Below are 23119 nucleotides of genomic sequence, written 5' to 3' on the forward strand. Positions count from 1 at the left end.
AATATTGTTATTCAAGAGCATAATATTATAGAAAATTACTGATAGTGAGTGGTACTTGGCTTCAATATGATATATGGTATATAGTAATGGTATGCATAGGGTATACTAAGACAACTATAATTTGCTTGTTTGTACATATCTAATTCATAATATTAAAAAATGCAGTAACATCAACTCTACATAAACACATAAAAACAACAGTGATTACAAAAAGCAAAACTCCATTTCATTAGGTACAATGGTTTATTTACACCAAGTTTTTCATGATCCAACACAAATGTATTTGTTTTTATTGTCAGATACTCTTTTATTATTGTTGTTATACAGTCAAACAACATTAAATCATCAGTGCGTTATGATTTAAAACTGCAGAAAGGAAAAAAAAAAAACATACAATTACGGTAACCCAAAAGAGCCAATGGTGACGTGTATCACAGACCTATTTTAACTAATGAAGTTCCTAATTGACACACACTGAACAACCTGATCGCATCACTACAGCACAGTGTGTGGATGTGTGTGTTTTTTTGTATTTAACCTTATTTACTGAATGTTGGAGTGCTGGGATAGTTTTTTTTTTTTTTTAGCTTCTACAGGTTCCAACTATTTAACCATTCAAATGCTAATTACGTTTTGACCTGGTTTCTATAAATATCCGTAATGAAATTGTTGTTGTGTGATTTATGTTTTATCAGGATTTTAGCCTTAAAATATAAAAAAAAAAAAAAAAAAAAACGATGAGCTGAATTTTTCTAATTCCATTTTGAACTTTCTAACAATATTCAGAATTGAGTCTGGGCTCTTATGGGTTAAAAGGAAAAAAGAGAATAAATATTTTGTTTTAATCAGTGCACTACAGCCAATCATTTGAGAGGTAAAGCACTGGAAGGCAGTCACACTGCTTAATAAAAAGATAAACTCAACTCTTTCTTCCAAAGAAAATAAAGAAAAAAGCTAGTTTAAAAGAAAAAATAAATAAATACAGACAACTAAGACTTGCATCAGTAATCTAAATAATCAGAGCAGTGCATGACCTTACATGCTGTCAGATATGTTGTTTGCAACCCACACGAGTGTGTTTAATGAACCATAATACACGTGAAGAAATATTTGTTTATAAAATGTACAATAAGTTACTTCTACATAAAACAAAAAAAATCAATAAATGAACAACTATGAAGACTTCTTTGGACTTGTTAGAGGTAAACCATCTTGTCTTTGTCCAGGTTAGTCTTTTATTCTGAAATGAAGAAAAGAAAAACAAATAAATGCATGGTTAAGACATTACATTTATGATATTGCTACATTGTGTTAATATCAGAACACATCCTCAGACTTACACTGAATGGATTTATATACAGCTCTGAACAAAATTAAGAGACCACTTCAGCTTCTGAAGCTTCAGTTTCTCTGATTTTGCTATTTATAGGTTTATGTTTGAATAAAATTAACATTGTTGTTTTATTCTATAAACTACGGACAACATTTCTCCCAAATTCCAAATAAAAATATTGTCATTTAGAAAAATTAAATGGCTGAAATAACAACAAAGATGCAGAGCTTTCAGACCTCAAATAATGCAAATAAAACAAGTTCATATTGATAAAGTTAAGAGTTCAGAAATCAGTGTTTGGTGGAATAACCATGGTTTTTAATCACAGTTTTCATGCATCTTGACTTGTTCTTCTCCACCAGTCTTACACGCTGCTTTTGGATATCTTTGATTTGATGGCTTGTGATCATCCATCTTCCTCTTTATTATATTCCAGAGATTTTTTAATTTGGTAAAATCAAAGTAACTCATAATTTTTTTAAGTGGTCTCTTATTTTTTTTCCAGATTTTATAGTGTTTGTAAGTCCTGAAAAATACATTGCATGCCATACGACATTGGATAGTAGTAAGTAGTTGATCATTAAGTGTTAAGTGATCAGTGGACAGCTTGGAAATGCCCACAAATATATAGCTGTAAGTTGTGAGGTGTTATCTAAATTTACTGATGTTCAGTGATGGTTTGAACTTAGGAGGACTCTCTATGATACATAAAACAGTACAGGGTCTACAATACAATTTTTTTTTGCTATAATTTGAGATACTGTAAGCAAGTCAATATATTGCAATTTATTTTATTTAATAATTTGTTTAGGATAAAAAAAACAAGCATTTTCATAAAGTTGGAAGAAAGGTTTACAGTTTTTTACAATTAGGAGAGAGCGATGTAAAGACACAGTTTTGAAGTACAACACAGTTGTTTAGTGTTCAGGATAAAAAAAAAAAAAATGTCTGACATCGATTTAAAAACAGAAAAACTTCCACCAAAACCTACTAGACTACACTGATTGTAGAATGAATATATTAGAAGGGTTGGTTCATGGACCAGTCAGCTGATCACTGACCATTAATTAAAAAATTCTGTCCACTCCCAGTTCAGGAATCCTGCTGTTTCAGTTTAAAAGAAAATATCTTAAAGAATGTTACTTTAATGTTAAATAGGGAAATGTTCAGACTGTACCTTTTGCACTGTGTGAATTGGTATTATTACCCGTCTCTGACACTAAAGTTTCTGTGCTTTATGAGTCCAACAGTAAGGTTTAAAGTTCTCACCTCTGACTGTGAGTTTGGTGGAGCACTCTGCTCTTCCTAATGGGCTCTCAGCAACGACCTTGTATTCTCCTGTGTCTTTGGGCCCCACCATCAGGATGAGCATGGAGCAGACCCCACAGGTGTTGGTGATGTGGTAGTTTGTGTTTGTGTTGATGCTGACGTTGTTGCGGTACCAGGTGACGTGGGGTGTGGGGTTGCCCTTCACAGCACAGCTCATGTAGCACTCGTAGCCTTCTGGAGCTGTGTGCAGCTTTAAGGGGACCAGGAACTTAGGAGGTCTCTCGAGGTTGCAGGTTTTAGATTCAGGCAAAACCAGCGTGAATTTCTCTGTAAGAAATAAATGAGGCATTGCAGCATGAAATCAATTGCATAAAGATGCAGATACTGAAGATTTAAAGAAATATACAGGGGTTGGATAATGAAACTGAAACACCTGGATTTAGACCACAATAATTTATTGTGGTGACGGACAGTTCTGGTGGAAACAGGACAGTTGAGGTGCACATTGAATTCTGCCGTGATTTGATCAGCCGTGGTTTTATGTTTTTTGGATACAATCCGCGTCAGCACCCGAACATCCCTTTCAGACAGCTTCCTCTTACAGCGTCCACAGTTAATCCTGTTGGATGTGGTTGGTCCTTCTTGGTGGTATGCTGACATTACCCTGGATACCGTGGCTCTTGATACATCACAAAGACTTGCTGTCTTGGTCACAGATGCGCCAGCAAGACGTGCACCAACAATTTGTCCTCTTTTGAACTCTGTGCTCTTACCCTGCTAATTGAACCTTCGCACTCTTACTGATCTTACTGGTGCAATGTGCAATTAATAAAGATTGGCCACCAGGCTGCTTCAATTTAGCCATGAAACCTCCCACACTAAAATGACAGGTGTTTCAGTTTCATTGTCCAACTCCTGTAAAGAAAATATTTTTTTACAGCAGCAGGGGTGCCAGAAAAAAATATATAAAATTACTTTTCCGTAGGTTATCATTCGTTTTTTTAAGCATGAAATGACCAAAACTAAATACAAATCTTTAACAAACCCCAGAGCATCATTGTTGTGCTCAAAATTGTCACAATATTTTAAAATTACAAAATATTACAGTACTTTTCTGTTTTTTTGACAGATTGACAGAAAATATTGCTATTTAAAAATTAATAAATAAATAAACGTTTTTTTGCACTTTTAGTTTCCCTAAAATTGCTGGATAAAAGCTTTTAGTTAGTTTTTTTTGTTAGTTTTTACACCAGTAAAATGCAGGTAGTAAAAAAAATTGCGTGTAACTTATGATCCTAGGCTCACCAGTAAATCCTGTTCTGTGCTGATACTAATAATACACCCCATCATATATAACAGGGAAAAAAATGTGCTCATTTTCTTGCTTCTATCTAGAAAAGACGAGTTCAGTTTTGGATGGATATAAATAGGCCTGTGATAGAGGCTCATTACAAACCTTTCTTCTCAGTGATGAGCCACTTTTGGGACTCTGAAGGGGCAGATTGTCCCATGTCGTTTTTGGCGTAGACCCGGAACTGGTATTCTCTGCCTGGCATGATGTTACAGGCTGTGAACTTGTTGTTGAAGATGCGGTCGGCCACCGTGTGCCAGGTCCTCTTGCTGGAGTCCCTCTTCATCACCATGTAGTGGAGACGATCGTCCCGTTTCTCGTCTGGCGATGCCGTCCAGGTTACTGTCACAGTGCCTGGCACGTTCTCATCCAGATCCACAGGGCCTGGAGGCTTGGGCTCATCTACAAATACAAGAGCAGAAGTGCTTTGTTTATGTGTTTGTTTAGGCCTCGGTCTAACGGATCACAGGACTCGAGCTGTGGTGGTTTGGATCATGTTTTTTGAGTCACGGATCAGATCACTTTTCGGATCAGCAAAAATGGAAAAAAAGAAAGATGTGAGAGACTCGTTTTAACTTTTAGTTTGAACGTTTATTGTGTTACTGCTTTGTTTGTATTGAGTAGTTTTTAACTGTGTTTTTTCTGTTACGTCTGTTATGTAGTAGTTGTGTGTAGGGCTGCAACTAATGATTAATTTGGTAGTCGACTAATCTGACAATTATTTTTTTTTATTAGTCAATTAATCAACAATTATTTCTGCCATCTCTAAAAACGATAGAAACAGCAAAACATGAGATTTAAATGGCATTTAAATATCTGAATGTTGTTTAAATGTGGAAAGTACTGATATTTAGTGAGTAAATATGTAATATGTTGTGTTTGGGCACTTTTGGATACACAGACTAAGTTAAGTGTAAACTGTGTGAGCAAACCATTTACCCATCTCCCATTGCACTTTTGTCCCCATCACTTTGTGTACTGAAGTACTGTTACTGTTACAAATTAATAATTAGTCAACAAGGACATTTGTAATCGACAAATTTAAATAATTGACATTGTTGATGATATGGACTAACTGTGCAGCCCTAGTTTAGTGGAACAATTGTCTCTTTGCCCTTTTGCTCTTTATTTACTTTTTTTTTAAGATCATGGTGATACAATATGTGATACAATACGCGTCTTATATCATTTTTAAGAAATGAAAAAAAAGATAAACACAACATCAAATACATAAAATCTAAAAAAAAAAAAAAAAAAACATTTTACAGGGGTCATTCGGTCATAAAAAACCTGGAAAACTCTTGGAATTTGAAAATAGCAATTTTTAGGCCTGGATCTGTTTTGGAAAAATATAAATACCCAGAAAGCTTTGGAAAAGGCATTAAAATTTGTTCTACAAATGTTTGTGTTTTTGTTTTTTGATGGAGAAAATCTATTTTGAGCTAACCGAACAAATACATCAGCTCAGTGTTGAATACTTGTATTGTGTTTATATGATTCACAGATACTATATTGTAAAACATGATATTGTAACTTAAGAGTATCAAGATGTGGGGCTGGGTATCAAAATTTGATGCCAAAAAGGCACCGACCAAAATGTTTCGATACTACCAAGTACCCAAAGGTCTAAAAAAATGTGATGGCTTTTTTGATACTTGAAATGAAACATGAGACATGCATAAATGCACGAAATGTGGAGGTAAATACTAGTACGATGGCACCCTGCGGCACACAAGCAGAGAGCTCGTGCAGAAACAAGGTGAAAATGGGCTTGTATTGTATTGGTACCATATGGAATTTTTAAATCGATACCCTATTAAGATATCAGAGTAGCAGAGTCCATATGAGACCCCATATGAAAGCTAGCCCATGATTCCTTTGAATCACATGAAGCGAGTCATTGAATCCTTTTGAACTGCCACTAATGCAACATCATTGGGCAGCTGAACATGTTTACTCACTATAAAAGCAGAGCTAATTGTGCTCTTTGGGCCCCTGGGACACAGTTGTCTGTAGCATCATATACAGGACTAAGCTGGTGATCTCCTAAACTAAAGATTCGCTGCTTATAAATCTAAGCAGAACTTTAAAATGGAGTTTACCTGTCACTCTGATCTCAGTGCTGAAGGTCTCTTGGCCCACAATGTTCTTGACGATGATGGTGTAGATTCCGCTGTCAGAGCGCTCTGCAGATGGGATCAGGATTTGAGAGCCTCCCTCAGCATTGCTAACAGTGACGCGCTTGGAGACTGGTACTCCATCCTTCAGCCAAATAACATCAGGCCATGGAGAAGCCTGAGAAATGCATGCAGATACATGAATGAGTCATTTAGCTGTTAAAAACACCTTAATTTCACCATATTATACCCCAAAAATCAATCTGTGGTACTTCAACAAAGACCGTATATCGACAAGAACTTGATGATATGAGTACAGAGTACAGTACAGTGGTTTTAATTCAATATATCACAACACTGTAAATAGGGCAATGTATTTTAATTGTTTAAATTAAATGAATTGGGATCTAATGACAGAGGACACTTTTGCTACCTATACAACACAAAATGAGCCATCTTTCCATGTAAACTAATAATTAAACAATATACTATGTTTCAGTACAATATTACAAAACTAAATATTGTGATTCTTTGATAGATTAGTGTTTTCTTCCCTGTATAGAACATTGAAAGCGTTAATGATTTAAATGCCATTGCTTCCATAACTATTATTATTATTTTTATATCACAACATATTTAAAGTGTAAATGAATCTGTTATACAGCTCTGGAAAAAAGAGACCACTACAAGCAACATTTCTCCCCCAAAAAATGTCTTTCAGAGCATTTTTTCATGCAGAAGATTAGAAATGTCTGAAATAACAAAAAAGATGCAGAGCTTTCAGACCTCAAATAATGCAAAGAAAACAAGTTCATAAGTTTTCATAAAGTTTTAGGAGTTACAAAATCAATATTTGGTGGAACAACCCTGGTTTTTAATCACAGTTTTCATGCATCTTGGCATGTTCTCCTCCACCAGTCTTACCCACTGCTTTTGAATAACGTTATGCCTTTACTCCTGGTGCCGAAATTCAAGCAGTTCAGCTTGGTTTGATGGCTTGTGATCATCTATCTTCCTCTTAATTATATTTCAGAGGTTTTCAATTTGGTAAAATCATAATTTTAAAGGGAGAACATCATCATTTTAAAGTGGTCTCTTATTTTTTTCCAGAGCTGTATGTTCTGCTTAGCTGTACAAACTGATTGTCTTTCATTTTTATGGCACAAAACATTTGTATTTACCACAAAGTTAACGTTGAATCGTGTTGAATTTCCAGCTCTGACAACCATGAAGCTCTTCATCTTTGAGTCTGTAAACTTTGGTCTCACTAAAAAAAAAGAGAAAAAAGATAGAAAAGGGATAAACTAATGTAGCCAAATAGAAAAAAATAAAATAAATAAATAAATTAATTAATTAATACATGTATGTTTAGAGTATGTTGTTACTGACCAGGTGGAGGCATAGCCAGAATATAGTTATCCAGCTCTTGAGGTTCTCCCAGCCCACCTTCATTAAAAGCTACCACTCTGACCCAGTACATAGCCATGGATTTCATTCCCTTCACAGTGAAGGAGGTCATGATAATGGCGTTAGTATTGCAGCGATCCCATTCAGTGCTCTCTGCAGGTCTGATTTCAACAAAATATCCCTTGGCTTCATCCTGTACTCCCTTCTCTTCTTTTGGTTTAGTCCAAGTGAGGGACAGAGTGGTATATGTGGAGTCTGTCACTTTCAGGTCAATGACTTTACCAGGAGGCTCTAATGGAGAGAAATTGTGATGATTCAGCATATTATTTACAGCAACAAAAAAATAATAATTTAGAGACAAGATAAGAATGGTAATGTACAGTTTTAAAATGAATTAGTTTTTTTTCTGTACTGCACTATATGGTGCTAAATTGGTTTGTTTTACAGCTTGGCTTACTTTTTGGATCTCTGGCAAACACAAACTCCGATGGTGTGCTTGGTTCACCGGCACCAGATATGTTGATTGCTGCCACACGGAACTCGTACTCCATTCCTTCAATAACGTCTTTACAATCGTATTTCTTGGCTGTAGGAGAGACAGTAGTTGTTCATTAAAAATTTCATTAAAATGAATTTCTTCACAGTGATTTAAAACCTCATTTTTAGTTGTTTTAGTTGAAGGCCTCCTTTCTACTGTAGGGCCAAATAGTTGCTAATAGAGATTAACAGATCAATTGGCCATGTATTGTATCCGCCAATTTCTAGCCAAAAATGTGATTTCTCTCTTATTTAGTCAATCCTGAGAGCTGATCAGATCATATTTGGGAACTAAGAATTGCAGCAGCTCTGTATGAGTCTCATTGTAGGGGCGTTTCAGTCACAGGAGGCTGCAGTTCTTAGTTCAACCTCTGGATGGAACTTTAAAGCTGTCAAAAAAGTGCAGAAACTACTTACCTGCCAGTGTTTTACCTCTCAGATCGACTTGAATCTTTTTTGACGGTTTTTAGTCAATTTCACTCCTCTCATTGAGAAAGCAGAGTAAAGACTTTAAACTTCACCAACTCCCTTGATATCCTGTACAGTGAGTAGCAATTACCACAGCAACACAGCAGAGTTAACAGTTCTAACCACATAAAGCATAAATCGCCTTTAAAATCTTGGAATTTTCAGCCCCAGATGGGCAACACTTTTTGGCTGTGTTTCCACTTTAAGATCCACACCCTTTTTTAATGTGGTTGATTCTAAAAAGTAAAGAACTACATCTTGAGAGAAGATGTTCAGCACATTACAGAAGCCCTGCATGATGACACGTAACCTGGTTTCCCTGAAATTGTTAATGTGGCATATGGCCACAATATTGGCTAATCGAGCTAAAGACAATTGTTGAGCCGTCCCAAAAACACTTATTGATCCATCTCTAGTTATTAAGGCAATGCTGCTCCATTCCATACTGGTAGATATGATTTATTTTTCTATTTGCTCAATTCTGTGCCCCAAGAAATGTTAGAAACCCATGCTGGGAAAACTGGGTCCATCCCAGTTTGTAAGCGTTCCATTCCAAATTGTCTGTGTGAAAAAGCCTGTGGAACACCAGTGAAACACATAGTTGCTCTTCCTGCTCAAAACCGTTTGGCCCTGCAGTGGAAAAGTGGCCTTAGATAATAACTGAATAGATTTACCGTATTTTTCGGACTATAAGGCGCACTTAAAAACTTTTAATTTTCACAAAAATTGACAGTGCGTCTTATAATACGGTGCGCCTTTTGTATGGATTTTACTCGTCAGGTTGTAAGGAGCAGTAAACACACACTCCGTGCAGCGTTATAGAGAGTTTCAGTGCTATACAGAGTCCAGAGCCGTGCAGCTCCGAGGCTGAGCAGCAATAGCATTAGCTAGATGCTAACCGCTAAGCTAGCTAGCTTATTCACTGAGATCAGTATTATCTAAATTTTACTCGTCAGGTTGTAAGGAGCAGTAAACACACACTCCGTGCAGCGTTATACAGAGTTTCAGTGCTATACAGAGTCCAGAGCCGTGCAGCTCCGAGGCTGGAGCAGCAAATAGCATTAGCTAGCTTATTCACTGTTCAGAGATCAGTATTATCTAAATTTTACCCGTCAGGTGTAAGGAGCAGTAAACACACACTCCGTGCAGAGCCGTGCAGCTCCGAGGCTGGAGCAGCAAATAGCATTAGCTAGCTTATTCACTGTTCAGAGATCAGTATTATCTAAATTTTACCCGTCAGGTGTAAGGAGCAGTAAACACACACCGCTCCGAGGCTGGAGCAGCAATAAATAGCATTAGCTAGATGCTAACCGCTTAGCTAGCTAGCTTTTTCACTGTTCAGAGATCAGTATTTTCTAAATTTAGCACTTTTAATACTGCTGGAGCAGTATTATTAGAGTTAGATGCTAATCGCTAAGCGTTCACCGTTCAGAGGTGAGTTATCGGCCTGTAAGTCTGTGCTGCTTTGCCTGGCTAGCATTAGCTAGATGCTTAGCGCTAACTCTCTCAGAGGTGAGTTTTATCAGCCTGTAATCTGCATGTTTACCGTGTTAAAACAAGCTACGGGGGACGAATCGCTAGCTAATATCTCACTGTCTTACCAGAACACGCAGGATTACTCAGTGTAACGCTGTCGTTTAAGTTTGGGTTAACTTTACTAGTTTAGGTGACTAGCTAGCGTGCTAGCGGATAGCTATGCTAACGCTGGTGCAGCAAGCCTTAGTGGACATCTGGAAATCTAAGCTTACTGTAAATAAACTGAAGCACGTTACTCACCCAAATAAACAGTTTTCTAGTGTCACTTAACGCGCCTTATAATGCGATGCGCCCTATGTATGGAAAAATAGCAGAAAATAGGCATTCTTTGATAGTGCGTCTTATAATACGGTGCGCCTTATAGTCCGAAAAATACGGTAACTACAAGAAAATTACAAACTTTTAACAGGTTCCTCTGGTGGATGAACAAGTCCCCACAAGTTGCTGCCCTTCTTGCGCTTCTCTACATTGTAGCCCAAAAGGTTGGTACCCCCAGTGTTGGTGGGCGGAGTCCACGTGAGGGTGATGCAGTCCTTAAAAGCACTGACGACTTTAGGAGCAGAAGGTGGGCCAGGATACGCTAAAAAACCACAAGAAAAACACAATAACTTTTATATTCCTGTTTCAAGTTAAGTACTTGTCACTGCCTGAAACAACACCATATAGAATAAATAAGAATTTCACCTTTAGTACCAGCTTGGACATCCTCTGTCTCATATAATTCACTGATGCCCTCAGGGGTCTCAGCTCTGATGCGGTAGCAGTACCTTCTACCGTGATCTACATCAGTGTCTTTGTAGTGAGCTTCACCAGGAATTTGACCGATCTTCTTCCAGGTGTTGCGACCAACCTGATTGCGCTCAAGGAAATAATGAGCGATTGGGCAACCGCCATCGTCTTTTGGTGGACGCCATTTGATCTCAACGCAGTTTGATGAAGCTTCAACTATTTCCAGAGGTCCCAGGGGTGGTGTAGGTTTATCTGTAGGGCATCAGATTTACATTTTTGGTCTAGTCTGGCAAACATGTTGAAGAGAAAATTGAACAAATAATATAAAAAAAAATAATTTATTTTTTTATTTTTCATGCTTACCCAGAACAACTAGATTAGTAACAGCTTCAACTGTGCCGAACTCGTTCTTAATTTTAACCTTAATTTCTCCGGTGTCTTTGCGCTGCAGTTTGGTCATAAGAAGACTGCTTTGGCCTTCAGAAATTTCAATCTTGCAGTTTGTGTCGGGTACAAGTTCCTCGCCATCCTTGTACCACTGTATCTTCACTGGCTCACGACCAATAAATGGGATTTTGAATGTAGCTTTTTGATTGTTTTTGATCACTGTTGGTGCGGCAAACTCTTCGAGTTCCTTGGAGTCAAATCTTGGAGGATCTAGGGAACAAAACCATTTCAATACAAAGCACAAATGCTTCATGTGTGTATTCTAACTATAATTTTGTATTATTTGCATTTACATTTAGTACATTTAGCAGAATCGCTTATCCAGATCTGTTGTTTGTTACATTTCATGAATTTTATGATGAATGGAATGGAAATTAGCACAAATCTTTTTTTTTCATCTATGATGAGAAATTCTTTTTTCTTCTTCCATTAGAGCAGCATTATGCAATATGTGATATTTGTTGACCTGGACTCTGTCTGCAGATGGGAAGTCGAATTGATGTTTTTTTAACCACCGCACATATTTTAAGAGATACAGGACCATCACTGAAAGTTAAAGGAGCTTGTCGAGTGAGTCAAGCAAACAATATTACAGGATTTTCACAAAAAATGTCTTGTGTTATGTAGTTCTCGTCATATTAAAGCTGTTGCTTAACAGACAATGCGGCGTAATGTTGCTTTAAATTCCATTTTGGAGACAAAGGAATTTACGATAACAAAGAATTTAAGCAAACAAACCCTCAACAGCAATCACAGCTTCAGTTTTACGGCCATCAGCTTCAAATTTGTATTTTCCAGAAAATTCCTCTGTCACTTTGTGGATTTTCAGTTTGTGAGTAGCACCATCTTTGCTGATGGTCATTCCCTCAGTGGAATCACCAATCTAAAAAAAAATGCATTACAACAATTCACACTTTTTTTTTACAGAAACATTTCTGCCTATAGAGAAAAAAAAACCTTCATTTTGAAAATTAAAGTTGCACCCAGAAGGAATCAACTTAAAGAAGGGAAACTTGGAGGGAAGATTTGACATTGTGAGACATGCAAATTAAGGACATAAGGAATGATGAACCTTATCGTTGTACCTGACTACTACATAAGCTCATCCTGGTGCACATACTTTCTATTCTAACCTTCTTTTGTTTTGGTAGGATCCTTTACAGGGTTGACAGTAATTCAGGAAGTTTAAAGAGTTCAAGGGCCCTATTTTGGTGATCTATAGTGCATCAGGGCGTGTCCTGTGTCTTTGGTATCGTGAGGGCACAAAAAATACACCTTGCACAGCTCGAAATGTGCAAAAGGCGTGTACTAATTATCTTAATCTGTCATGGAGTGTTTTGGGCATAACATGCAATAAACCAATCAATGTGCTAGTGGTCATTACCTTTAAGATGCAGGTGTGACCTGGCTTCTGCGCATTGTTATTTTAAGAGAGTAAAAATTGACTGTTGACGGGGTGTAAGAATGCTAGGTTGCACAGGGTGCACAATAGGGCTGCATAGTCGGGTTAGAGTTACAGTTAGGGCCGTTGGTGTTAATAAAGTAAACAGAAGTAGGCATGCACCAGCAACATGAAAGATCTGGGAGACTAATGATTGTGGACATTTAGCGAGTGATGCCCTTCATGAGTGATCATATTGCCATAGTGCCAGCACCATTGGCAGATGGCTGCACGATGTGGGACTAAATGCACAAAGAGTATTACAATGACTGGCTTTAACACGTAAACGTCACCAAAGACTACAATGGTGTTTTGCCAGACTGTCTTGATGGAGACAACCAAAGAATCTGAAGGTCAGCAACAAGATAAACAATTTGTTTTTGTCATGCATCACATGTCTAGGTTGTCGCCCATCTGAATAGCACTGCAATCTGACATTTCCTTCTGCGTGCAGATATTTTCGATGATAAATGTAGTTTACAAAATTTTACAAAAAGACTAAAAGACTTCTGTGTAGCAAAGCATATTATGGAATTTATGGAACTTATTTTTATAAGTAGGAGATATGTACTGTACCTCCTTTCCATCTTTGTACCAGACACCCTTACAGTCTTGACTGCTGAGTTTGCAGACCAGCTCTGCCGCCTCCCCAACAATAGCCTTGCAATCTTCCAGACCAGCAGAGAAGTGAACACCAGGATCTGCAAGGAATTTGGACATATCCTTTACACTGGAAACAATGAAGTTCGGCATAAATAGATTAGATACGCAACCATTTAATTTCTGGTTTGCCTGGGTTCTAATATGCATCTAATATCACAGCACTTACCTGAGAGATTCTACTAAAATCTTTTATATGGTGATACAAAGTGATATGCATTTTATTGATTAAAATATGTGTAAAAAAGGAGGACGAAATTGAGTAGTGTTTTAAAATTGTATTATTGTCAAGCAAATTATAGCAACCTGTCTCTTCAAATTCAAGTCTGCGTCTCGATGATAAGTGATATGTGATCTTGCACCTTTTAAAAGCTACTATGTGTTTCTTCTGTATAGTCTTGTACAGTTCGCCGCCATCTTGCCATCCATTGACTGATGTCTTGTCTCAGCCAATAAGCATCTCAGCTTCTTAAAGAAAAGATTGGGTTTTCTTGCTTCCAGTCTTCCAGTTTAATGCCTGAGGTCATGAAGGTCATCTGCTTCTGCGTCGTCCTTTTGTGAAGTAGATAACACTAATGTACATATGCTTGATATGCTTTTGTTGTGTCCCGGTCCTTTTGATTCTTCTCCAAAGAAGGTCAGTACTTTGTATTATTATTATTACATATATAGTTTTAATGTGATTAATTTATTAGCTTACACAAGCATGGTACAGACAATACAAAACAAAATTTTAACACACAGAAATGTGAGGTGCACATTCACAACAAGCATTTCACAAATTGAAAATGTCTTAAAACACAAATATGTTTTTTTTTCTTTTGAAAAATAACTTTTTTTAGATGTTTTGGATTGTACTATGAAGCTAATATTAATATTTACAGGAAAATGTTAAAAAAATGGCCAAATTTTATAGTAAACATATAATGTAATGTTTTTGAATATATATATATATATTTTTTTTTTAATAAGCCCAAACAGACATGGTTCAAGAACCAGAGTTCTTTTGGTGGAAAAGCGCTAAGTGTGAGTTTGACTTATTTGATTGCAGACATTGTGAGCCCAAGATATTTCACGTTTTATTGGGATGGTAAAGCATTTACCACTTTATAAGGTGGCCATTCTTTATATGACATTTTGTAAAATAAAGTGTAATGGGATAGAGTACTACAGATTAATAGCTCTCCAGCCCAGAGGGTTGTTGAACCCAATTGCAAAACAGTTGATGCCAAAGCAGGTTAAAAAATAAATAAATAAATAACCAGGGTAATCATCCATGGTCCATGGCAAAGGCCAGGACAAAATGCCGTCATAAAGAGATAGGGAGCCCAAGAACGGGCAGAAAAATGAGAACAGGCAGAAACTAAAGTGAAGTCTTGTCTTTTTTCACCTTGTGCTTTTTTTATTATAGTTTACACACTAAAATTCCTCACTTACTGTTTGAGGTACATTGCTTTTAAACATTTACATGCATTTGTTGACAAACTGGTGTTGCGCTTCCCATCTTCGCAGTTCAAAGCCTTTAGTGGAGCATTCCTGCTTCATAATTTAATCACCTGTTAATATCACTTGTTTTAAATCGCATCATTATGTAGTTTTTTGTTTTAAACTCCTCACTAGCCCTAAATTCCTATTGTTTCATATTTTTTTGGAATGTGTTGCAGGCTTGAAATGCAGCTATATATATATAGAGAGAGAGACAGGCGAATATATATATATACAGACGAATGACCCGACAAAACATGCAGTATCTTGGGTTCATACTGAAGCATTATTTGTACTTTCTATGATTTAGAAATTTAGATTTTCTCCTGCCTGTTCCCCCAGTTCAGGAAAAAGTTAGTTGAGTAAAATCTGTGCTTTTGTAAAGGAAACTTCTACTGAAAATGAAATGAGAGATCAGTAATATAATAGACTGGGATTAGATCAGCCTCACAGCCTTGTTATTCTAAAACCATCAAAGCAGTGGCAAAGCGATTTTATGCCAGATGATTTATGCCAGAATTATGCTTCCATGCATTTTTCGACGCAACTTCTACCATCTCTTACCAATTACTGTCTCTGGGAGCAATGGGCCTTCTCTTGTGCGGCCTGAAGGCTTGCCAGCCCCATCTGATTTTTCAGGAGTGCCCTCAGCTCCTTCAGGTGTAGTCCCCTCTGCGCCAGGTTTCTTCTCTTCGGGGTTTTCACCTGGGTTACCTTCTGGATTATCTCCTGGATTTCCACCGGGGTTACCGTGTGGATTGCCTCCTGGGTTACCGCCTGGATTACCACCAGCACCACCACCGGCACTACCACCAGCGCTACCTCCAGGGTTCCCACCTGGGTTCCCATCTGGGTTCTCGCCTGGATTACCACCTGGATTACCATCTGGGTTCCCGCCTTGGTTACCACCATGGTTTCCATGAGGATTTCCACCTGATTTACCATCTGAATTACCGCCGGTGTGGCTTCGTGGGTTTCCATGTGGATTACCACCTGTTTTTCCATGTGGATTACCGCCTGGATTGCCATGTGGATTACCACCTGGGTTTCCATGTGGATTACCGCCTGGGTTTCCATGTGGGTTACCGCCTGGGTTGCCATGTGGATTACCGCCTGGGTTTCCATGTGGGTTCCCATGTGGATTACCTCCACCTTTAATTATTTCATTCGATCATTTGGTGATGAAAATTTAGATGGTTGACGTTGCGGAGAAGGTCATAGGGCATTTACATTGACATCCAAGACAACAAAAAACAGATAACATTAAAGAGAGCAGTGACAGAATAACAGAGACAAAAAGCAGACAAACACTGTGCTTTCAGAGATTTAAAGAGAGGATATACTAAAGTATCGGCAGTAAATTTACTGTACATACTAAGACTAAATGAATTATACAAAACAAAGTAGCAAAGTATAATAATTAGTTTCAGTCCAAAAATATAAAAACATAATGGACACTGGACCTGATGTTATCTAATAATACATCACTTGTTATATTTATTGAAGTTATTTACAAGTTAAAGAGTTAAATCGGGTGACAGAGGCATGATTTGTTAGCGTTCATGGCTGAGATGGAGAAACATATCTCCTACACAGACAGAAAGACTGGCACAGACAAAATCACTGACAAACATATAATGGACATACATCACGTATGACAAACGAATCACAGACAGAATAGAATACAAACACTGAGAATGAACACACGACACACATCGGTGCACGAAGCACAAATAAATGGTGCATGAGGTACAAATAAATGGTGCAAATGGTGCATGAGGCACAAATACATTTTGTGCATTCTAGGAATTAGAAAGCTGTTGGATGATGTTTTGTTAAGATGGACTGCACAAGATGAACTGTGTTCTTACCTTTATTCATTGATTAATCAAATTATCATGTTTAATCGTTTCTGTAAAACAGGTTTCAGTAGCACGGCTGTTAGGAAACCCTTAGGTAATTAACATGCTTGAACAACAGATGCTAAAGTTAATACTAGTTTTTGTAAAATCACTCATGGGCTAGTTGGTCTAGTTAATATTAAAATGCTAAGCTGTTATATTAGGTAATTCTTGTTGAGTTCATTTCACTCCTGTTAGAGTTTTAAAAATGAGTGTTTTTGACACAGAATCTGTTATATAACATCTATATATTTTAAGTTTTATTATTAAGTTAATACTAGTTTTCTAACATTCGTTAAGAAGTTAGTTTTCTATAGTGTTAATTTTTTTTTTTTAGATATTTAAATAATGGTTAATTCTCATTAGACAATGTAAGCAGGCTTTATTTCACTTGTTTTTGATTATATTAGAGCTAAAATTTAGCCCAAATTCTTACCAATCACAGTGTCTGGCACCAGAGGGCCTTGCCTCACACGAGCACGCTTCTCAGTCTGTTCTGTTTGCTCAGTTTGTTCAGCTTGGGCGGCTTCAGGTTGATTTGAGTCTCCTACCATAAGTATTCATACGTATAGTAAATTAGTTAGATCTAAATATCAGTATGATAATCAACTTAGTGATTAGTGACAAATACATATTTTCTTTTTCGTTTTAAGTTAATATCACTTTTGCAACATTATATCAGGGATGTAGTTAGGGAATAGTGGGAAATATATAAAACTTTGTAACATGAAAAGATGTAATTAGGTTAGACGTATAATGATAATGTATTAATTTACACTATTTTTTTACAAATACAGCCCTGTGGAAAAGTTTTAGGCACCAAAGCAAATTAAACTAATCCATTTATCTCAGCAATATGAGTGTTTTTATCTGAAAAAAGCACCACATATGATTTGAACAGATGCAAATAAATATACATACAGAAAAACGCAATAAGGATTTCTCATTTTAACTAAATGTTATATCCTGTGAGCCAAGCTCTTTAAGATGTTTTAAAGAAAAACAGGGCTGTAAAAGCTCTGCTTTTTGAAAAATGCTGTTTGTATCGATTGTAATGTTAGTGTTTTGCTGTGCTAATAAACACTTACTGCACAGATAAGAAGCTTTTTTTTTTACTGAAAGTCCTACAGGTGCCTAAAACTTTTGCACAATACTGTATATTTGCACCCAGAGGAAAGTGTCAGATTCTTGTGCTCTTTGGAATTTAGATAAAGGCTAGTAGGAACAATACATGCTAAAATATATAGGAGTGGATAGTGTTGATAGTGTGTCCAAATTTGCTAAATTGCTAAATTTCCTCAGGGATCAATAAAGTATCCATCCATCCATCCCATCCATCCATCCCATCCATCCATCCATCGCATCCATCCATCCATAGCATTGTTGTTTATCAGGGATAGGTCTTGCTATGAGGTTGTCCATGTGTCTTCAAGGTAAGCTCTTGAAAGGGCAGCAGCATGTGGTTTACCCTTGTCTTGTTGGAATAATGCAACAGAGTGTGCATCCAGAAAAGGTTGGGCCACTGGTTGCAGGACCTTATTAGCATAACACTGGGGTGACAAAGTGCCTGTGATAAAGACCAAAGGGTGTTCTGGCATCATACAAATTGCACCCCACACCATGATACCAGGTCTTCTGGACACATTTGTTGGTCATCTCCACCAAGACAAAACCAGGACTTGTCATCGAAGAGTCAATCCAAGACATTCAGACATGACACGATTACATTGCATCTTTGGCAACGTTGGACTTTGACGTAGTGTTAAGGGAAGTCATCATAATGACAGTGTGTATTTAAGTAGTACTGTGTCATTCTGCCATCTGCCAATGGTGCTGGCACTCACTCATGGAGGTCATCAGTCGGCTGTTGAGTCGCTCTTCTCGTGGTGGACATTCATTCAGTTTTCTCTTTCCATGGTTCTTGTACATCTTCCAGATCCTTCATGTTAAGTCTTTAAAGCTGACAACAGTGTGCTACAGCAATACATGCAATATGTCGATACGACCTTCCTGTTTCCTGGAGCCCTATGAAGCGCCTCCTTTTAATATCTTCTCCAACTGTTGGAATTGCTTTTAAACTCTTATCTGAAGCACATTTCACTTAAAAAAAGATGCAACACAACAGCATGAGTCAGCATGTTGGTTGCTTCCTTCTGGGTGCAACTATTTTATAATGTTTATACTTTCTCTTAAGGATGTTGTTAAAATTGTGTTAAAAAAAGGTAAGACAACTGAAGCACGCATTATTTCACTCTTATTTGATTATGTTCAAGCTAATATTCAGCCCAAAGTCTTACCAATCACAGTGTCTGGCACCAGTGAGCTTTGTTTCACGTGAGCGATCCCCTCAGCCTGTCCTGTTTGATCAGTTTGTTCAACTTTGGCAGCTGCAGATTGATTTGAGGCCATAAGTATTAATACAAATAGTCAATCAGCTTTATCTAATTATCAATTTGATAATTAACTTGTAAAGGACACAGAATTGTATTGTTAATATCTATTTTTTAACATTATCTCTGAGATATCTCTGAGGGGAAAAGGATTCAAGGATGTTGTTAGTAGAAGTGGTAAAAATATATTATTGTTATTACTATTATTATTATTATTATTATTATTATTATTATTATTATTATTATTATTATTATTATTATTATTATTATTTATTATTATTATTTTTTTAATTATATCAAGGGTATACTTTAAAAAAAGTGTTAAAAACATTACATATTTACAGCTCTGGAAAAAAATAAGATACCACTTAAATATTAGTTCCTTTGATTTTACCAAATTGAAAAACTCTGGAATCTAATCAAGAGGAAGATAGATGATCTCAAACCATCAAAACAAACTGAACTGCTTGATTTTTTTTGCACCAGGAGAGGCATAAAGTTATCCAAAAGCAGTGTGTAAGACTGGTGGAGGAGAACATGCCAAGGTGCATGAAAACTGTGATTAAAACCAGGATTATTTCACCAAATATTGATTTCTGAACTCAATATTTGAACATTATTTGAGGCCTAAAAGCTCTGCATCTTTTTTGTTATTTCAGACATTTCTTATTTTCTGCAAATAAATGCTCTAAATGACAATATTTTTAAGTGGAATTTGGGAAAAATGTTCGTAGTTTATAGAATAAAGCAACAATGTCCATTTTACTCAAACATAAACCTATAAATAGCAAAATCAGAGAAACTGATTCAGAAACTGAAATGGTCTCTTTTTTTTCCAGAGCTGTATTTGGTATTATTTTTATTATGATTATTATATATATATTTTTGACAATAATATCAAGGGTGTACTTTGTAAAAGTGTTAAAAACATCAAATATATATATATATTTAGATTAAACCTGTAGTTTCTCTCAATGATGCAGTTAGGTATTTTGTTAAATGGGGAGATATTAGGTTATTTTTCATATATATATATTTAGCCCAAACTCTTACCAATCGCAGTGTCTGGCACCAGTGGCCGCTGCTTCTCTCGAGCACGCTTCTCTGGCTGTTTTTTTTGCACAGTTTGTGCAACTGGGGCAGCTTCAGGTTGATTTGGCTTTCCTACCATGTGTATCGATATCAATTATAAAGGAGTTGTCTGATTATAATATTTCAGTCAGTCTCACTAATAGGATAGTTATTTTCCTTGTGCATTGTTTGAAAGGTATTAGCATGAAAGTAACAGTTACAGCAGGTACAATAATTCAGGCAACAGAATAGCATTGATGCAAATGAACACAAACAGCAGTGCCTACAGCAGCAATGGAAATACATACAGTTATTAATATAATAACTGTATGAATCTATGCATATGTACAATGCAGTAGTTTGTACAGTATAATGTGGAACAGTATTTCTCAGCCTTGGTCCTGCTTCTAACACACCTGATCTAAGGTCGGTGGCTCTTCAGGATCAGGGATAAGAATTAATGCGGTAAAACATATAAAACATATACTGTACAATTTGGTAAAACCATATGTTTGTCAATAATTTGTGATTTTGTAATGCGAAAGTGTAAATCCTTACTCACAGCATTGTAGACATTATAGCATAGAGCTGAAACAGCAGCAATGGACTCATTTCAAAAGGTCCACTGTAGTCCTCAGTAATTTGTATATAAATAGTTCAGGAATTTAGGAAATTTTTGGAAATTTAGGAAATCCCTACTCTGGACCCTAATTGAAAGCTCTCATAGAAGGAATTTGATAGTGTTTGGAATAGGGATGTCCCGATCAGGTTATTATGCTACTCGATCCGATCCGAGTCTTTTAATGCTGAGTGTAAGCTAGATATTGATCTGACCTTTGTTTTTGTATAAATAAATAATATTGCAGCTACACAGTTTAGATATGATGTGCTGCTATTGAATTCTAATGCTAATACATTTTTTGCAACAGTTTATATGAAGAGATTAATAGATTTATTTAGGTTAGTAATAACTTTTCTGAAAACTGCTGTTTAGGGCTGCAATGACTATAAAAAAATTGTCGGCACGGAATTTGATTGACGAAGCATCATTAATGTGTAATGGAATTACTGTATACTGTATTCTGTCCATATATATGTGTTGAACTAAAGTGTCCTAGAATCTACTGAAAATAACATCCGACCTGTGTGAATGTTTCTTATAATATACTTTATAATTTTTAGGTTAATATATCTATGTCAAACTATTAAAATGTACTGCACAATTGGTCTAGGGCCCTAAATGTTTAAAAGTCAATGTGCAGTAAAACATGCATAGGATCTGGAACCTCACTAGTAGGAAGTACAAATAGAGAAACAGAGGGCTTGACAAAAATAATTGTGACTAATCTAAAAATAAAAAACAATAATCATCAAATTAGTCGACTGCTAAAAAAGTCATTAGTTGCAGCCCTATTGTTTAATAGTGTGTTTTATATCTTATATCACTTTTTTTCTTCTCTCTCTCTCTCTGTGTGTGTGTAATGTTACACAAACTGGACACATATACATGTTGTTTCTTTTTTTCTCTCTGTTAAGCTGCTTTGTGACCACTTCTGCTGTAAAAAGCGTTATATAAATAAAATTGAGATTAATAGAAGTTTGTTGGCTACAGATGTGAGAACCTTTCACCACTTTTTATAGTAAGGTAAATATGCTTTTATTAATGTTTCTATAAGTTTTGTGAATTATCCTCAGTATTAAACTTCACATGGTTCTGAACATGCATTCAGTGCATATTTCCACGTTGCATAGTCTTAAATTAAAGACTCTTTAAAAACTGTTTAATTTAACTTCTGAGAACTCTCCTCAGTGCTGAAGGCTGGGCAGTAATGTCCGTTAATGCTGATTTAAGAACACCAGATGGCGCTCTGAATGCTGTGGATAAAATAAAGTTCTCCAAACTTGATAATCAATTAATTAAATTTAATAAGATAACTAGATCAGCCCTCATCCTAAGTCACAGGATCGGATCGGAACATCCCTAGTTTGAAACGTTTATTTGTCTGTGGATGTGTGGATGATTTCTTACCTACGACGGTTTCTGGCACCAGTTGTCCTGCTCTTGCACGTTTCTTATCTTTTCCTCCCGCTGCACCCCCAGCATCTGCACCTTCCCCCAACAAGTCTATTCCTCCTCCCCCAGCACCTCCAGCACCACCTGCTCCTCCAGCACCACCTGCTCCTCCAGCACCTCCAGCACCACCTGCTCCTCCAGCTCCTCCAGCTCCACCAGCACCTCCAGCTCCTCCAGCACCACCTGCTCCAAGTGTTCCTGCTGCAGCCGCAGCTGCATTTTTGGCCAGTGCAGCAGCAGCTGCAGCTCCAGCCTCAGCAATCTCCTCTGCGCTCAGACCTGCTTCCCTGGCCTTGGCTTCAGCCAGCCTCCTGGCCTCTTCCTCAGCTTTAGCCAGAGCTTCTGCCGCTGCAGCCGCTGCCGCAGCATCCGCAGCTGCTTTGGCCTCTTGCTCCGACATGCCTTTGGCCTTCGCTGCAGCAAGTGCAGCTTCAGCAGCCTCGGCAGCGGCCGCAGCCTTAGCAGCTGCGGTGGCCTGCGCGGCCGCATATGCAGCTTCAGCTTCAGCTCTGGCCTTAGCTTCAGCCACCTCCTTCTCAGCCTGGGCTTTCTTGGCTGCCTCCAGCTTTTCTGCCATCTCCTTCTTGTACTTCTCCTGCTGTTCGGCAGCGATTTTAGCCAGGTCGTCTGAGCTGCCACCAGCTTGAGTGGTTTTGCGGGCTACCTTCTTGCCTTTCGCACCATCTTTGTCAGCTGTGGATGACATCATTTTACAGGCAGGGGTGAGAACCTTCTACCTACCAGCATGTGCAAAAATTTAAACTTACGTTTGTATCCAAAATATGAAAAACAATGAGTAAATGTTTATATGTAACTCAATCGGATATTACATTCATACAGCAGGTTATGGTGGTCCAAATCCAGTTTTCTCACCAAATCCAATGTTTATTTTACGCTTTCCAA

General features: G+C 37.2%; 1 protein-coding gene across 4 annotated transcripts in view; it reads right to left on the bottom strand.

Annotated features, from left to right (window-relative positions):
- Nucleotides 1-224: 224 nt before the first annotated feature.
- igfn1.1 (immunoglobulin like and fibronectin type III domain containing 1, tandem duplicate 1) overlaps nt 225-23119 on the bottom strand; it is a 55408-nt gene continuing 32513 nt past the window's right edge. For 2 of the 4 annotated variants that reach the window (XM_049479167.1, XM_049479166.1), the window contains 17 exons: nt 22172-22909; nt 20125-20235; nt 18979-19068; nt 17118-17228; nt 15345-15932; nt 13212-13336; nt 11933-12077; nt 11111-11404; nt 10703-10999; nt 10419-10598; nt 7935-8063; nt 7460-7768; nt 7252-7337; nt 6056-6248; nt 4059-4355; nt 2603-2929; nt 225-1240 (listed from right to left, as the gene is read on the bottom strand). In XM_049479167.1, coding sequence (XP_049335124.1) covers nt 1236-1240; nt 2603-2929; nt 4059-4355; nt 6056-6248; nt 7252-7337; nt 7460-7768; nt 7935-8063; nt 10419-10598; nt 10703-10999; nt 11111-11404; nt 11933-12077; nt 13212-13336; nt 15345-15932; nt 17118-17228; nt 18979-19068; nt 20125-20235; nt 22172-22909 — 4025 coding nt within the window. In that variant the 3' untranslated portion in view covers nt 225-1235. The remainder of the gene's footprint in view (nt 1241-2602; nt 2930-4058; nt 4356-6055; nt 6249-7251; nt 7338-7459; nt 7769-7934; nt 8064-10418; nt 10599-10702; nt 11000-11110; nt 11405-11932; nt 12078-13211; nt 13337-15344; nt 15933-17117; nt 17229-18978; nt 19069-20124; nt 20236-22171; nt 22910-23119) is intronic. The other 2 variants (XM_022675664.2, XM_022675666.2) reach the window with 2 other exon arrangements.

This window comes from Astyanax mexicanus, chromosome 5, assembly GCF_023375975.1.
Source record: "Astyanax mexicanus isolate ESR-SI-001 chromosome 5, AstMex3_surface, whole genome shotgun sequence".
Taxonomy (NCBI): Eukaryota; Metazoa; Chordata; class Actinopteri; order Characiformes; family Acestrorhamphidae; genus Astyanax; species Astyanax mexicanus.